This window comes from Puma concolor, chromosome B4 (genome assembly GCF_028749965.1).
Source record: "Puma concolor isolate L17-30 chromosome B4, mPumCon1.1.hap2, whole genome shotgun sequence".
NCBI lineage: Eukaryota > Metazoa > Chordata > Mammalia > Carnivora > Felidae > Puma > Puma concolor.
In genome coordinates, this window is record NC_141673.1 from 93,989,201 (window position 1) to 94,007,989 (window position 18,789).

Below are 18,789 nucleotides of genomic sequence, written 5' to 3' on the forward strand. Positions count from 1 at the left end.
ACCTATTACTTACTAGTTCTTAATTCATTACTATTCTGTAAGCTCAAACACATGCAATGCTAATGTGTGCTTCAGTTAATTACATTTTAGGGGCTATTTAGAGTAATTGTTTCAACCAATAAGTCAGATAACTGACCTAAGCTAGGGAATGCTAACATGCTATCTGATGAAACACTTCATTCCTGTGTATTGATATGATTGAGGGCTAGCAACAATTTTTACAAGTAATTTCCCAAGGTCTTTAAATATTGATGGAAGCACCCAAACTTCCTGAAAATATACAATCTATAGTAAATAACCAGTTGTGACCTGAGTGCTCTCATGTGCCCAAATATTTATTTATACTGAAATTGTGAATGTTTGGGTACCTTCATTTCTAGAAAGGCTTTAGCAGAATGAAGCCCTGCTTCTTCTGTGCTCTCATAGTACTTTGTCGATGGAGTATTTCTCATGATGTCTATCAGCTGCATATGTGCTCCTTTCTAGACAGTCCTTCCCCCCCACCCACCCCCCCCCCAAGCTGAGAACAGTTAATAGAACACGTGGTGGTGCTCAAAAAATCTTACTTGATTGGACCAAAACAAAACATCTTTGTGGGGTGCTTGGGTGGCTCCATCAGTTAAGCATCTGACTCTTGATTTCGGCACAGGTCAAGATCTCTCAGTTCATGAGATCAAGCCCCATGTTGGGCTCTGTGCTGGGCATGGATCCCTCTTGGGATTCTCTCTCTTTCTCTCTCTCTGCCCCTCCCCCGCTGGCACGTTCACTCGCTCTCCCTCTCTCAAAATAAATAAATACTAAAAAAAATCTTTGCCATGTTGCCCTCACAGTTTTACTCAATGATTCAATTAGGAATTTGATGTTAGACTTGGGAAATGGAACTGGTGGGTGGAGAGGAAGTAATAAGGGTAGGGAATGTAGGGAAATTTCCATAAAGGCAAATGGTGTTTCTTGTTTTCATTTTCTGGTTTCAGGCAGTTTTTACTTCTTCCCACTTCTGAGTGATGACAATCCATTCCACAGCTCATGTCTTATTTTTTCTCCCTCATCCTCTGTCTTCCATACTTGAGATTTAGCGGGAAGAGACATTACAGTTTTTACTTTGCCCCCCCCCCCGCCCTCAAAAAGCCACTGTAATGTTGGACAGGGCTGTATCATCTAAGCATTTTAGAACTTAAAAGAACACCTTCTGAATAATGTTTACTCAGCTCTTGTGAAGGTAGCGGAGTTAACTTTAGGAATCCCACAATGACTTCATGTAGTAGAAACTAATTAATTTGGTGCTTTGTGACACAGGAATGTTAGCTTAGATAGCTAACAGTTTGGCAAAGTCAGGAGGCTGCCCAACATATTTTGTGATTGGGAGTGAAAAAACAAACAAACAAACCCAAACCTCAAGCTTTCTTATCCAAGCAGACTTTAAGGGAAACTTGGAAAAAACAAATGTTTGTGGAGAGTGACGCTGAATACATTCAGTGCTGAAATATTAAGCTGCTACTATTCAACAGCTGTATGGAAGCCTGGTTCGTGGAAGAGAGGCCCTTTTTTTTCTTTCAATCTCATTCATTGATTGAATTAACTTTTACATATAATGTAAAATTCCACCACATGGTTTGAATGACTTATTGTGTCAAGTGTATTTTTATGTGTTTATGTTCAGGATTTGTGTACAATCTTTACGTTTTGCTTAGATTTTGCTGAAATCCCAAAGATTTCAAAGGATCCTTATATCCTCAGGCTGTGGGATAAGGACAGGGCTGAATTATGAGACTCCCCGGCAACGCTGATAGAACGTTCCTATGTTTTCCATTGCTGTGCTAATTCTAAGACTACAATCAGGAGACAATTCACTTTTGAACATGTAAGTTAAGCTTTTGCCAGCCATTTTAACTTCAGGACATTATGGAAAGAACTAGCTTGTGTGTGTGTGTCACAGTGAACATCTGAGGTGATGTTAGGGTATCATCTTGTCATTGCAAAGTATTTTTTTAATAGAAGTGATAACACCCATCAGACATGCAGAATATATGCATACACAGCCATGCACATCTTTTAATCTTCTCTTTCACTTAGGTAAGGTTCAAAATCCTGATGACTTCAAGAAGTTAAGACGCATAAGTTCTTCATGGTTATGACATCTTGGAAAGCCAACCAGACTGGAATTCATTGCAAAGGAGAATACAAGGCATGGCAGAGACATGGGATTTATAATGGCCACAAACAAACAAACAAACAAGCAAACAAACATCCACCTCCAACATAAACCCCAAACAGTCTAAATGTCCCCAATGTCATAAACTCTACTTACTCTTTCACAGGTTAAATGGAAATCATCCCCAAATCTTAAAAAGGTGTTTAGAGTTGTATCATTCTCTGAATAAAGTGTGCAAAAACCACGAGTAAAGCCGAGCAGTTTAAACTAAATGTTGCTTCACCCTTAAAATGACAACTGTTGGGGCGCCTGGGTGGCGCAGTCGGTTAGGCGTCCGACTTCAACCAGGTCACGATCTCGCGGTCCGTGAGTTCGAGCCCCGCGTCGGGCTCTGGGCTGATGGCTCAGAGCCTGGAGCCTGTTTCCGATTCTGTGTCTCCCTCTCTCTCTGCCCCTCCCCCGTTCATGCTCTGTCTCTCTCTGTCCCAGAAATAAATAAACTTTGAAAAAAAAAAAAAATTTAAAAAAAAAAAAAATAAAATGACAACTGTTGAGAATTTAGAGCAAGCAGATGAATACTTGAGTAGAGCATGAGGTGACTATGGCCTTAGAGAGAGAGAGAGAGAGTAGTAACAATGAATCCAGATGGAGCTAGTCTGAATGAAATGGTTTTCTCTGACTAGGAAACATGATCTGAGATGACTGTAGCCAGAAATCCTGGCAGAATACCATGTTGAGACTAAGCCACCTGGGCATTGGTGCTCTGCCCTGGTTTTTCTACCACCCTGGGACAGATTTGAGCAAGACCATGAGCCAGAAAGAGTCCCTTGATTTCCACACAAACCACTCATCCAGAGGATTTTACAAAATGATCAGGAATGTCTATTTCCATGAAGTTGGTAGTTTAGGGAAGAATCAGGGTATGTGTGAGGAAGGAGGCGGGGCAGGTGGCTCTGTTACTTCTAGAGTAGGTGAAATGTGAAGACGAACCATGTGGAGAGGATTAACAATGGCTATTTAGCAGGGAAAAATATCCACGAGTTACTAGATGAGGAGAAAAGTAGCTAACAGTAGGGAATTCGGGTGGCTTTGTGAGTACTGAGGTAGCTGTACCCGAAAAAAAGCAAGGATAATGTATTTTATTTCTTTTATTTATCTCACACAGCATAAGCCAAAGGCTGAAAGCATAGTTTATGTTCAGTCCATGTTCATTGGTTGATATGCGTGTGGTTTACTGAAAGTGACAGAGAGCTGGGGGCTCTACGTTTTGCCTTCTCTTCTCACATGGAGATAACCATTTCCAGTCTCAAGACCATTCTTCTAAAAACTACTGAAGGGTTTTTTAAAAACAACAAATAGGGGGCACCTGGGTGGCTCAGTTGGTTAGACATCTGACTCTTGGTTTTGGCTCAGGTCCTGATCCCAGGGTCTTGAGATCAGGCCCCATGTTGGCATCTGTGCTGGGCATGGAGCCTGCTTAAGGTTCTCTCTTCCTCCCTCTGCTCCTCTCCCCATTCTCTCTCTCTCTCTCTCTCTCTCTCTCTCTCTCAAGAAAAAAGGATTTTTTTTAAACAACCAACAGACAAAACTACTGAATGGTTCCTCCCCGCCCCCCAACTTGGGTCTAGTACTATTTGACCAGTACTATAAGTAGCAGACCCTAAAGGGTTTGTTGGAATTTGAAGATGCATTTATTAAGGGGACCTATTAACAAAGGCATGCAAAAATGCATAGGCTTGATATAAGCTTAAAAAACAGACTGTGGGAAAGTCAGAGAATTAAACAGAGAAATTTATAGGGTAGCATATGCAACTTTCTTTCTTTTGTTTTAATTGAGATCTGTGGAGGGTACTTTAAGGGTATTGACTACAATTGGTCTGATGATAGGTAGAATACTTGAGAATGATTAATAGATGTTGAGTAAAAATTGATGCATATGTTGAAGGTCAAAATGGAATTTATACGCACTATTTGTACCTGAATGCTATCTGATGTCAAATACTTAAAATATTGAGTTGGGTATAGTGAAGCCCTATACTAAAAACTGTTATTAAAACCAACTTAGAGGGGCCCCCAGGTGGCTCAGTTGGTTAAGTGTCCAACTCTTCATTTTGCCTCAGGTTGTGAGATCTGATCTCTTATGGTTGTGAGATCGAGCACCGAGTTGGGTTCCACAATGGGTGAGAAGCCTGCTTAAGATTCTCTCTCTCTCTTCCTCTGCCCCTCCCCTGCTTGCGTGCATGAGCACACACACGCGTGCACATTTTTTCCTCTCTCAAAATCAATCAATCACTCAATCAATCAATCAAGTTAGAATAACAGAAAATGGTCCTCATCATCCAGAACATTCCTCTGATTTCCTTAATTAACACATCATGTGTAGTGTACTTCAACAGCTTTCCTCTAGTCTCTCTTTTAAAAAAAAGAAAAATGCAAATTCTGGTATAAACAATCTCTACTGTGAGGAAGTCCTTTTTTGTATTTCTTCCATTACAACTCAAAATCCTAACCTTGCTAGCTGTATTTATTCTGTCCTTGGAGAAACTGAAGAACATTTAATCAATTGTCTTTTTGAATACATAACTCTACAGATTGCTTTTCACCTTTTACTCTTTCCCTATTCCCCCCTGCCCATGCACCATTTTTCCAGTTCATGAACTATTTTTATTGCTTTTTTCTGAGTCCTTCTGAAGTTGTCCAGATACCTGGATCTGCCTGTACATAATTTAGCACCTAAACACCATGGATATTTCAGGACAATGATTTTTGGTTTTGGTCAGGAAACCACTACTTTTTTCCTGTGGCTCAGGAAAGGGAATAGATCCTTCTAGATATGTTAGCCTGAGATTTCAAGATGATGATGATGATGATGATGATGATGATTATATTTAAAAAAATTTTTTTTTTTAACATTTATTTATTTTTGAGACAGAGAGAGACACAGCATGAACGGGGGGAGGGCCAGAGACAGAGGGAGACACAGAATCTGAAGCAGGCTCCAGGCTCTGAGCTGTCAGCACAGAGCCTGATGCGGGGCTTGAACTCATGGACCGTGAGATCGTGACCTGAGCGAAGTCGGACGCTCAACCGACTGAGCCACCCAGGCGCCCCGATTATATTTTATAAAAACTGAAAAAATACTCTTTTGAGATTTGACTATTAAAAATATTTACAAGTTAAGAAAATAAGAATTTAAAGGAAGCTGCTTGGAACCTGGATATTTTAGATGGTAGTATGATGTTAAGATAATCTCCTTAAGAGATTCCTTGGCATATTTCTAAGATGGGGCTGATAATACTCTCTGCAGAGTTGTGGGGACAATTAAATAAGATAATTATACAAAGAGGCTTGCAAATAGCCAGTAGTTCAATATTCACTGAGTTAGCATTAACTACGAAAACACTGAGACCCCAAACACAGTACAGTATTCTTGGCTCTCTACCTTCATGCATTTCTTCGTTGTTGGAAACAGAGTTCTCTAATGGATGGAGATGGTAAGGAAAATGGGAAGCATCATCTACTAAGAGAGGAAGCCAATGCATTGATTGAATGAAGAAACAAACGACTAGTAATAAATGGAAGAAAGGCTTGCCAAGAACATCCCAAGAAGAAAATTTTAATTGGGAAACCAATATAGGTATAGGCCATCTTGGTACCATTAACTACTTTAATCCATTTCAAGACATGAGTCATAATTTCAGACGCTGCCAAACACATAAAATAATTAAAAAGAATTTTTCCTTTTTGTTTTACTTCTGGAGGGCTAACTTTATAGACTTTGTGTTAGGTAAACAGTAAAAAAAAAAAATCACTTACCAAGGATTAATATAAAATGCCAAAAGATAATCAGTCCAAAGACATGAGGGTAGCAGGGTTAAGAAAGCAAATATACTCCTACGCCTGTGAGCATTAATAGATAACAGATGTAAAGATGAAAAAGTGGCAAGAGTTAGTAGCATAAACTGTGAACAGATATCAGTAAATTACCTACGAAGATCAATTAAAATGACAAGCATCTTAATTATGATTAAATATTATTCCATTCTGTGAAACTTAAACGTGAGGGCTCAAGTGCTATCATATTGCCAAAATCAGTTTGATTCGCACACATCCATATTGTAATCAGATACATTTCTTTCAACTTCTGTTGTGTCAATTAGTCTGCTATTAGGTGATTACATTTTACATCAGTTAAATGAGACTCTTCAATGCCTCATTAGCTAGCTCCGGTCTTATTCTTGGGTATTATTACCCTTGCAATGCTTAAACCTCTTTTAAGGAACCATTATAACATCATTTGATAGCTAACAGCAGCTCGTGGGAGGAAATATAAACCGTCAATTTGTGCGTATACTGATTTTGACAAAGACTCCAAGCTTCTGGGACACATTCTTACAAAGCTGCACCCCTAGATATGACTTTCTATATTATTTTTAGTTTAAATTAATACCTTCTTTCTGAAAAATAACCCTTAAAACAGAGCTATGGTATGACACTCAGGTATCATTTTTCAAGACAAGGAGCTCAGCAAACTGCCTGTTCTGGAATCTGATACTCAGCTGAGTGAGAGCAAAATTATTTCATTTTACTTTTAACTTCTCATCAGACTGTTGATTTTAAAAAGTGTGTTTTGAATCCAATCTCAGGTATTCAAACCACCTGCAAAATAGAACATTCATTAATGTGGATTTTAAACTGCCCTATGGCTGCATCTATAACTATTTTGAGAATTAGTGGGGGGAAATGGCATCACCTTGTCACTCTAGTTACTGCAAATTCCCACTGAGATATCTATTTTGTCAGCCAGGAAATGCTGGTGTGCTGGCAAACTATCTTTGCCAAGAGCTGGTGGAGAATTTTCTAGATTTTCTAGAAAGGTCCTGAAGTGAATTCTTTTTTTGCCTCAGCTCTCCTATAACTGGTCTCTCATATTCTATCCATTGTGAGTGATTGTGTAGTCAGTCAATACATAGGTACATACATAGGTGTCCTGAATCGCCAAGTATAACTGGGCCAATTTCTACATGGGCTGCTCGTCACTGCTTTGTGACTGAGCCTTTTTAAAGGGTGAGCCAGACCAGAAACACGCATCAGTGAATTAGTTTCTTAATCTTGGCAAGAGTGTTAATGTATTCGAACAAACCTAGAAATGTTTACTAACTTTTCACCATTGAGGGGTTATGGGTTCTTTTTCTTCATAGTTAGCAAAAATCCATTCAGGCTAAAATTTAAAAATAGCACGGCATATTGTCTTGTTAAAAAGAATCCTATTTCAACTAGACTTTCAACTGCTCGATGCCCACTCAGGGAAGCAGAATTTATATTTCAGTTAAAGCCCTCCCTCTTTCATTGATTCCGTAAAGTTTCTAGTCTCACCTAACTATTTCTTTAAGATCACCATTTTGGGGGATTTGGAAAACAAGAAAAAAACCTCAGATCTCTTACAGGGATTAACATGAAATGTATACATTTAAATAAATGTGCTTTGCATGGTCACTTGCAAAAGAAACAAAGTAGATCCTGTAAGCAGTGCTGGCTCCATTTTAAATGGTTACTTCATTAGCAATTTTGTTAGGCATCCATTGCAGTGGAGAGGATCATTAATTCTCATCTATCACTGTTAAAGTATAATGTCAAGCAATTTAATCTCCTGACAATGCTTTCTTAATTCTGAAAATACCTCCTCCCTCCAGGTCCTTATGCCAGCAGGCGGAAAAAAATGAGGCCATGTTTTCCTATGGGACTTTACTTGCCCTTGAGATTTATTTACCTGTAAGTGTAACAGTTGAGAGCCCTGGGCTGTACACGTCTACTTGACTTTTGAACAAAAGGTGGTGGCTCACATTCCCGGGCACTGAAGTGTCAGTTTGAGATAGAGATGCTGCTCTGTCACATGCTGCTTCTGTGGGGTCTGTCCTGTGCCTTCGGCTGCCACCTGTTCAATGTGGGTCTTGCACTTACGCCCTTCCTTAGCTATGGGCTACATTCATGACTGCGTTAGTCCTTTGATTAATATAGTAAATACTGAGCAGACTAAGACATTTTCTCTACTTTGTGACTACAGTAAACTTATATGAACTTAATGTAGTTGGTGAAGAAAATCTAACCTTCAAAGTCCACTATCACCGAAATTGTGAAAGGATAATCAGACAAAACCATTTATCCGCAAAAGATAGTAAAATAAAGTTGGAGGCACACACAGCATAGATAAGCTGTCTAGAAGCTTATTCCAAAATAATGCTCACCAATTGTATGGAAGCTTTCCATCCCTCTCCAAAGATGCAAAATTGACAAAAGTTCCTGCTCCACATTCCCTGTTTGGAAGGAACCACAAAATTAGGTTACTGCTTGACAGAGCACTCTTTTACCTTGATATAATAGAGAGCCTTTACTGGTTTATCATCACAGCATTAAATTTATAAAGGGGGGGGGGGTGCCTGGGTGGCTCATCCGATTAAGCATCCAGCTGTTAATTTTGGCTCAGATCATGATCTCACAGTTCACTTCATGAGATAGAGCCCCATGTCGGGCTCCATACTGACAGCCCAGAGTCTGCTTGGGATTCTCTCTCTCCCTCTCTCTCTGCAACCCCTTCCCCCCATGCTCACTCTCTCTCTGCAAAAGAAAAAAAAAACAGCTTAAAAAACATCTAAGTTCCATGTACTTCTCTTTCACATGCAATGCAAAATAGAAAGATAAAATAATTTTTCATAAGGTTGCACATGCCCAAGTCATTTGAAGCCAAAAGGATTTGTTTTCAATCCTTTCCAAAAGGCACTCATGATCCTAGCTTAAATCTCTCTCTCTCTCTTTTTTTTTTTTAGTGTTTACTTATTTATTTAGAGAGAGAGTGAGCATAAACAGGGAGAGAGGGAGAGAGAGAAAATCCCAAGTAGGCTCTGTGTTGTCAGCGTGGAGCCTGATGTGTAACTCGATCTCATGAACCATGAGAAGATGACCTGAGCTGAAATCAAGAGTCAGATGCTTAATCGACTGAGCCACCCAGGCACCCCAATCCTAACATATCCTGAACTGTTTGGGGCATATTTTTTACAAAGCCTCCTAGACCGAGGGTTTTCTGTTTTCAGCACATATTCTTTGTGGGGTTTTGTTTTTATAGCATTTAAATTTCCTCTCTAAAATGATGGTGGATCAAGTTGGATTTTTTTTTCCTCCAAAAATATCTCCTCACGTTGGGATGTCCATGTGATGTATCAATTGAGATAAGAGTATAAAAAATGATACATATTGAAATAGATTGGCTTATGCAGTGCCTCTTGTCCAGAATGTTGCTTATTAATCTGCCAGTAGAAAATACTGTTAAAGTTGTTGTAAAGTTTTTTTCCCCAGAAGTGGAGGTAAAAAGTAAACATATTCTCATGCCTTCTCCACCTTTGCCTAATGTCAATGGATAAACAATACAGCTTACTGGGCTCATGCATCTCATTTTCCCCCCTATATGAAATTGATTGACTCATTCAGAACTGAAGAAGGGATTTTGACATTACTGGCACATGTACTAATCACTTTAGTTACCTGCCTGCTCTTATTACAGTGTTCTAAAAACATTTTTCTTCTCTTTTTAAAAAAATTTTTTTTAAGTTTATTTATTTATTTTGTGTGTGTGTGTGAGAGAGAGAGAGAGCAGGGGAGGGGCAGAGAGAGAGGGAAAGAGAGGATCCCAAGCAGGCTCTCAGCTGTCAGCACAGAGCCAGATGAGAGGCTTGAACTCACAAACCGTGAGATCATGACATGAGCCAAAACTGAGTCGGACACTCAACCAACTGAGCCACCCAAGTGCCTGGAACATTTTTCTTCTTTGAAAAGTACACTAATATATTGTTATATCACATTGTGCTATAAATTACACACCAATTAATTTTCCTATGTCAATTTCTTATATATAGGATTTACTTTACCTTATAATTCAAATGTTCTTACTCTGGGGGTTAAGGATAGAATTTAGGGCTCTAGAACATAGTGGGGGAAAAGTTCATCTTTAATTTCACCACCTCTAAACTTCTAACTGAAATTCAGCAATTCCTTCAACTATTAGAGTAGGCAACAAGCCACAATAATATCATCAGTACTGATGAGATGAGATCGCTAAACCATAGAAACTGCAGACATATTTCCATAATGAACCTGCTGCAGATATTGAAATATTGTTCATATTCATCACTCTGATGAAATTATGAGAGTTATTGGACATCTTACGCAATATTATCATACTATATATTATCTAATATATTTATAAAAAAGCATGTAAAGCATATTTAAAAATAGCCTGATGACCATATTTTAATATAATTAATTTCTTTTTAATCCTATGTATTTCATTTTATGCACTTAAAAAGAAAGCATTATTCTTGGAAGAGATCCACAGGCTTAATCAGACTGCCAGAAAAGATCGCAGCACAAAAAAAAATGTTAAGAATCTCTGCTCTAATGACTAGCTGGCTGAGGTAGATCCACTTCTAAATATCTTGCTGGGTGCACCACAACGAATGCTCCTGTGATAGTATTCTCAGAAATGCCACTAATCCATTACTATACCTATCCCCACCCCCACCACTGTTACTACTACGAGCTAACGTTTGTTGCATGCTTCCCAATGATTGCATTATTGCTCCTAACCATCCACTCACCTAGGGGCTATTCCCGTATCTTCTTGAAATACATTCTTTCCCTTGCTTGCAGGCCACGTAATCTCTTAGCTTTTCTTGTACTCCCCTGGGTGCCTCTTACCAGTCTCCTTTGCTCCTATCTTTTTATTCTTCCCTGAAAATCTTGCTATTAGATTGTTCTGGTGCTTAATCCAGGACCCTCTTCTCTAATTTACACGCACTCCCTCCAGTAAATGACAATTTCATCCAGCTTTATATAGCTTTAATACTGTTTATATGCTAGCAACTCCCAAAGTCATATCCTTAATCCAGACTTCGCTCCTGAACACCAGACCTTTGTGTTCAACTCCCACTCCACACCTGCACTTGAAATCATCTTAAATGTAACATTTCCAAAACCAAAGTCTTGATGTTCCTCCGACTCTGAAATCCTCATCTGGAATCCCATTTCAGTTGGTGGTGACTCCATCCTTTCCAGTTGCTAGGACCAAAAACCTTGGAGTCATCTTTGACCCTTATTCATTTCCATTTCACGTGCAATTTGTTAGCCAATCCCCTTAGCTAATGACTCTGTTTTCAAAATATATCCAGAATCTGATCATTTCTTCCTACCTTTATTGCTGCTATCCTGGACTAAACTATTACCATCTCTTGCCTGGATTACTGGAATAGATCCCCCAGTTAATATGCCTGCTTTTGTCTCAACAGCTTGTTTTCTTAAAAAAAATTTTTTTTAACATTTACTCATTTTTAAGAGACAGAGAGAAACAGAGCACGAGTAGGGGAGGGCAGAGAGAGAGGGAGACACAGAATCTGAAGCAGGCTCCAGGCTCTGAGGTGTCAGCACAAAGCCTGATGCAGGGCTTGAACCCACGAACGGTGAGATCATGACCTGAGGCAAAGTCGGATGCTTAACCAACAGAGTCACCCAGGTGCCCCTCAATACAGATTGTTTTCTAATGTAAGGCAGCTCTTCTGCCCCAAGTCCTGAACTCAGAATAAAAGCATAAGTCTGTCCTTTACTCAGGATAAAAGTATAAGTCTTCACAATGGCTTACAAAGCTCTACGTGATCTGACATCATCTCCTGCTAAACCTTCCTTCATTTCCTCTGCTTTAGCTGCACTAACCTTCCTACTACTCTCTGAATATGTTCCTGCCTCAGGACCTTTGCACTGGCTCTTTCCTCTACTCTTCCTCTAGAAAACACATGGCTAACTCCCGCATATCCTTCAAATTGTTTCTCAAATATCCTTTCAGTGAGACTCACCCACCTCCCAGAGATCTTCTACACATATTCCTTATGCCTGTACTGCTAATTTCCCTTACTCTGCTCTATTATTTTTCTCTTATTGTCTGCTCACATGCCTTGTAATCTTTTTACTTTTATTGATATTACTTATTATCTACCTCCTCCACTAGAATATGAGCTCCATGAAGGCAGAAATTCTCATCTGTTTTCCCAAGCATCTGGAGAGTCTGACACATAGCAGGTGTCCATTAATATTTGTTAATGAATAAATGAAATTTCAGTGAACTGCACAAGGTGACATAGATTGCAAATTAAGATTTGATCCCAAGGAGTGTAATTTTAGAGCTCTCTACTCTAGCCACAATGTGGTACCACCTTCTTCCCTATCCTTCTAAGATTTTTTTAAATGACAACATTAAAAAAGTTTGATATTTATATTTAGACTAATCTCTTTTCTCTACGTTAATAGAAGCTCATTTTTATCTCCTTTCTGGGGCAGGTCAGTTTATACCTTTAAATACATTTATTTATTTGTTTTCTTAAAAATTTTTTTAATGTTTATTTTATTTTTGAGAGAGAGAGAGAGTGCAAGTGGGAAAGGGGCAGAGAGTGAGAGAGAGACACAGAATCTGAAGCAGGCTCCAGGCTCCAAGCTGCCAACACAGAGCCCGATGCAGTGTTCGAATTCATGAACCCTGAGATCATGACCTGAGCAGGAGTCAGATGCTTAACTGACTCAGCCACCCAGGAGCCCCAAATATATTTATTTAGGTACATATCTCCACCTATATTCTAAGTGCTTAGTGGACAACTTAGATGTCTGATTTTTATTTAATTGTGCCATATAAGACACCGATTAAATCATTATTGGATGGATACATTTAGTTATGAATGTAAATGATAGAATTCTGAGAAAGAAAAAGGATGTTGATTGGCAGTTCAGCAGGCTCCCAATGGGTAAATATAAATTTGAATCAAATTTCCCAAACCCCGTAGTACTCAACTAAACAACAGTTTTTAAGAGAATTGATGGATTGTTCTGATAATATAGGGGACCACCGAAAGTACTTGAGAATGTGCTCTGATAAGAAACGCATCAGTGGTCAAAAGAATAGGGAATCACCAAAGTCATAAATCAAAAGTCTTTTTCGGCTGCAAGAAAAATGAAAACTGCCTCCAAGTCTGAGTAGTAGGAACAAAACTGAGAGGGGGCCTCGAATGGACCTGATCATAGACTCTGCAAATGTTTTCTAAGACAGTTTTGGCAGAACTGATGAAGAGAGGGATGTTTTTCTTTCTTGTGGTCTCTCCATATATTAACTCCTTTCATTAATCATACTAAGTAGCCATAGATCTTTATTTGACTCCAAAATACGTTCGAAAATATCCAAACGTCATTAATAGATCCCTTTGTATGGGTTTCTTAAAATGACAAGATTGAGAGTAGGAGATCTGGATTTGTATAAACAATCCTTTGCTTTGCCATTTCCACTGTGATGTTTTCTTGTTAGTATTATTATTATCTTTTAATGTCTATTTATTTATTTTGAAAGACAGAGCAAGAGGGGGAGGGGCAGAGAGAGAGGGGGAGAGAGAATCCCAAGCAGGTTCTGCGTTGTCAGTGCAGAGCCTGACGTGGGGCTCCAACCCATGAACCATGAGATCATGACCTGAGCTGAAATCAAGAGTCAGACGCTCAACTGACTAAGCCACCCAGGTGCCCCCATCATAATGTTTTCTAAACTAATATTTAAAAGTCTACCTAGAAAACACACACAATAGACACTGAAAACTGAAATGAAACTTATCGCTAATAAAATTTAGGTCTGCAAAAGTATACACGTATGATAAACTAAAATACTTTAAAGGCCGTGGGTAAAAGATTAACCAAACTTAACTTACCTTGCCATCTGCAGGTGTTTTTTCCTAAGAATTATAAGGGTCACGAGCAGCAGTCCAATTAACAGCGTGCTGAGGATGGCCAGCACGGAGATGACCACCACGTTGGGGTTCATCTCTGTCACTAAAGAGAAAAGCCATGCATTTTCATTACAAACTTCCATTACACAAAGCTAACAGAACCACTCGTCGTTTTCCATTGATTTTTAACACCATGGAACTTATGATGTTGAAAACAAGAGCAACAATGGTGTTTCTCCAAGCCGACAATGGCCTCCTCCTGGTCAAATATAATCTAGCAAAGCAGTTTGATAAGCGGTGTTCAGGTACCTAGAGGAATTGAGTCCATCTCCAAAGCTTCTGTTCAGAATGTTCTTACAAAGGGAAATTATAAACTGTGAAGAGTGCCTGTACCGTCGTTTAAATTCTTTTGAAAATCAAAATATCTAGAGGTCATCATCACGCGTTATTATTGCTTCACATTTTCAGAAGCTTGGAGAGGGGCAGGTTTTCGCGTTACGCCTATGACGTTAAAGGCACAAAGCACAACTGTATATTGCACTCGCAACTAATAACGTATATGAAAAAGGCATTAGCAAGCTACCATCTGCTGCAACACTTAACACATCACTAGAAGCAGGCATTCTGATGATCGGTAGCCATATGTTGAGAGGTTTCCCATCTGCACAACTCTAGAGATGAAACCGATTATTAAGTCTTGGGGCCCTTAAGAACCGGGGCTGTGTCCCTCGCATATACTTTATATAAGGGCTGCTATGGCACTGCGCGTTGCCTAGTTCATCACACTACAGGGAAGAGCCAGATATTAACAAATGGGGACTACGTGTCACATGTTTTTATGAAATTCGTTACGGTGGACCCAAGAGGAAAGACTGCTATCATCCTCAGCATTGATCATAAAATCACACAATCGGCCACCACATTCAATCCATAAACCTTTGTGTATTTGCCACTTCCCATTTGGGCCAGCTTGATTCCTGTTCACAGGCAGAGTAACTGAACACAAAGAACATTAGACTCATGGTCAGGAGACCTTTTTCAGGTTCATTTGACTACTAACTGTCATGTGGAGAAGCTATTTTATCTGTCTCTCTGGGTCTCGTTTTCCTTACTTGTAAATAAGCTTAATAGTGTCACCTGTTTCTGCTATATTCTGGTAGCAATGACAGGGAATAGTAAGCATGAAGAGACACAGAATGGTGGAAAGGAGACAGAAGTGACAGACCATTAATATACTTTTCAGGTCCACTTTTGTCCTCTTTTCTGGAAAAATAAAAATTCAAAACAGAAAGCAAACAACTATATGATGAATGCTACAGAAATGAAAATGAACCCAGTAAAGGGATCTTGTGACAGTGAAAGGTTGTATTACAGGAGGTTTCATTGAAGGTCTCAGGTTGCAGAATCAGACTCCAACAAACAGGGGAGCAACACATTTAATAGAACTCAGAAGGGGAAAAGGAAAACTCCCTTATTCCAGACCTTTCATTAATTTCTAATTTCCCTACTTATAGTTTGGCTTCATTGGAAACTCGCCTGCTCTGACCCAGTAATTTAGCATTGTCACCGCATGGTCAGTGACGGCTAAGGGCCGAGGGACAACAGATGAGCCCTAATCGATCAGGGCACTGTGACCACTGCTGGACAGGAGGATGACGATGGAGTTGATGGTGGCAGCTATCACTCACACTACGTGTGCAAAGCTTTACGTATTTCATTTCTAGGCTTCAAAACAGCTCAACAAGGTACACATATTATGATTCCACTTTCGCAGATGAAAACACAGAGGCTCAGAGATAGTAAATATCTTTCCCTAAATCACATAGCTGGTAAGGGCAGGTACGTGCTCCCTGACCCCACAGCCTGGAATGTTTCAGTGGAGCATGGATCTATTAGAAGTACAGAGTACATATATTTGAAAAGAAAATGTAAGGAAAATCTAAAAAGATAAAACTTCTGGGGGTGCCTGGGTGGCACAGTCTGTTAAGCGTCAAACTTGATCTCAGCTGAGGTCATGATCTCACAGTTTGTGAGTTCGAGCCCCGCATCAGGCTCTGTGCTGATGGCGTAGAGCCTGCTTGGGATTCTGTCTCTCCTCCTCTCTGCCCCTCCCCTGCTTCTGCACTCTAGCTCTCTCTTTCAAAATAAATAAATAAACTTAAAAAAATAATACAAAGATAAAACTTTCAAAGACACCAGATTTCACGAATGCCAGGAATTACCCATTGTTGAGACAGCTATGAATGTGGGGACACTGGGGCTGTCGTGGCTGAAGCTGGTGACACTACAGTTGTAGGCAGTGGCAGGAAGGAGGCTGGAGATGGTCACAACGTGAGAGGAAACAGAAATCGGTTCCTGGAGATGCAGAACATAAGATCAATGTTATATTATCTCCACCTGCTTTGTTTTTTAAACTATTTTTCAGAGCCGAGTGGGTAATATATAAGCAGTAAAGAAATTAAAAGATGCGAAAGGATAGCAATGAAAAATAAGCTTCCTTATTTCACTACTTCTTATCTACCGAGTTCTCTTCCACAGATGGAGCCGTTGTTGTCAGGCATGTTTTTTTTTTTTTTTTTTTTCTTTCCCATCTATATTTTATGGAGGTAAAAACATAAGATACAGCTAAACAAAAGTGATAATGTAGTTCACACATCATGCTGCTTACTCTTTACCTTGATTATCAGTATATTTCGGTGCTTTGCCCATGTCAGCACAGGTAAAGCTGTTTTATTCTTCTCAAGGGCTTTGTAGAATTCACTTTATTTAACCAGTCCCCTACTGAGGAATGTTTACACTGTCCCTGATTTTTTGCGATTACAAACAATGCCACAGTGAACATAATTTTACATTATGGGAACAAACATATACGTACACACACTCAATATATGTATGTGTGTATGCATGTGTACGCATACACCTTCATACACAAAACCTGCATGTGTGTAGATGTGTGAATGTGCATACATATATGTATACTCATGTTCCCAACAGTTGAGTGCTGGGTCAAAAAGTTGTGTAGTTTTCATTTGGAAAGCTATTGACATACTGTCTTCTGCAGACATGTTCCATGTTATCCTGCCACTGTCAATGTGGGACAACACCTGTTCCCATTTACTCTTTCCAATCCAATGTGTCCACAAACTCTGAGTTTTTCCAATCATATTGGTGGAAATTGTACCTCATTGTAGGTTTATTTTGCATTTCTTTTACCATAAATGAACTTGATCATCTTTTCCTATGTTTAAGAATCTTTTGGGGCGCCTGAGCGGCTCAGGTGGTTAAGTGTCCGGCTTCGGCTCAGGTCATGATCTCACGATTCATGGGTTCGAGCCCCACATCAGGCTCTGGGCTGACAGCTGGGAGCCCAGAGCCTGCTTCGGATTCTGCGTCTCCCTCTCTCTCTGCCCCTCCCCTGCTCTCTCTCTCTCTCTCTTTCTCTCTCAAAACTAAATAAACATTAAAAAATGTTTTTAAAAAAGAATCTTTTGTGTTTATTTTCTATGATATATTTGTTTTGGGTTGTTGGTCTTCTACTAGAGACATTACCCCCTTTGTCTGCATTCTCAGCTTTTAAACAGCAGCCACCAAAGGCATAGCAACTTTGAGTTTTCAAAAACATTTGATATTAACTTATTCTTGAGTAGAACAGATTGTTAATTTGTTGGGCCAGTGGTTGGACCAGTGACAAGTACCACAGTACAATATAAAAAGATGAGCCAGCATAACAATCTTTTTCAAAACAGGGATCTGAAACACTCCTGCCTAAAGAGATGACAGCCATCAGCACTTATTTCCAATCCCACCTCTTTTATTGTCCTATAAAAGAATGATTCTAAGGAAAAGCTCAATTGTAATAAGCAGCTACATAACCATTGTTTTCTTGAGGAAAGATGTTACTATAGCCGCAGAGAAGAAAATCCACTACTGACAAAGCAGTTATTTCCAAAAAGGATTCTTTGAATAGAAAAAGAGATTAGCTGTTCAGTATAGATCAAAAAGAGATAAGTTTGTAGAAGAGTATCAAAAGGGGAAAGAAATCAAAGCAAATTATCTTAACATTCTGTATGAAAAGATTCCCACTCCCAGAAATCCTTTCTTCTTTTCAATCTCATGAACTGCATTATTTAAAAAGCATCAATTATTCATGTTCATAGAATTAGTCTCTCCCCTGCATTTTGTGACATCCTTCACACACTTGACCTTTTCCTTCCACGTCTGACTGTAAAAAATTGTTTTCTTGTGGCTTTGTTACCCTGGGAGCTCCCGGTTCATCTCCCTCCTTCCCTTCCTTTGGACCTGGTGAATAACTCAGGAGTCATTCTACCTGCTGTTTGTGATTCTAAAGCCTTCACAATCACCTCTCTCAGCCTTCATTTTCCCAAGCGAAATCGTCCTCCTTACTGACTAGAAATAGTCCCTTTTTTAAATTCTCTAAGTAGAATGGATCTCTCTATGGCACTTGAGTTTTACTTTAATTATTTCTAGACTGACGCAATATCCATAACTACATGAAAAAAAATTTAAAGGCCAGTATTGATTCTACCATTTGTATCACATATAGTGCCTTTCACGTAACTGGCAATCAGTTCATATTTGTTAAATTATATTTTATATGGCAGTGTCTATACCTTTGGTCGATTTAATGGCAATAGGAAAAATGAACCCTTTTAAGTCCTCAGGACCCAGGGTAACTAAGAACTAGGGACAAAAGCTAATGCAAAGAGAAAAATAAACTTCGCGATTTGGCAAATTGGTTCTTACATTTTAGGCTTATTCTAAGCACACTGTTAATTTCTATCACTGAAACACAAAAGCGCAAATGAACAATTTTCATTT

At 39.2% G+C, this 18,789-nt stretch overlaps 1 protein-coding gene across 2 annotated transcripts in view; it reads right to left on the reverse strand.

Moving 5' to 3' along the window:
* The window catches only part of PTPRO (protein tyrosine phosphatase receptor type O), a 243,943-nt gene that overhangs the window by 33,053 nt on the left and 192,101 nt on the right, over nt 1-18,789 (reverse strand). Inside the window, exons 14-17 of one of the 2 annotated variants that reach the window (XM_086714005.1) lie at nt 16,173-16,305; nt 13,933-14,053; nt 8,398-8,466; nt 5,969-6,052 (exon numbers count right to left, since the gene is read on the reverse strand). In XM_086714005.1, the coding sequence (XP_086570131.1) occupies nt 5,969-6,052; nt 8,398-8,466; nt 13,933-14,053; nt 16,173-16,305 (407 nt within the window). The remainder of the gene's footprint in view (nt 1-5,968; nt 6,053-8,397; nt 8,467-13,932; nt 14,054-16,172; nt 16,306-18,789) is intronic. The other variant, XM_086714006.1, reaches the window with a different exon arrangement.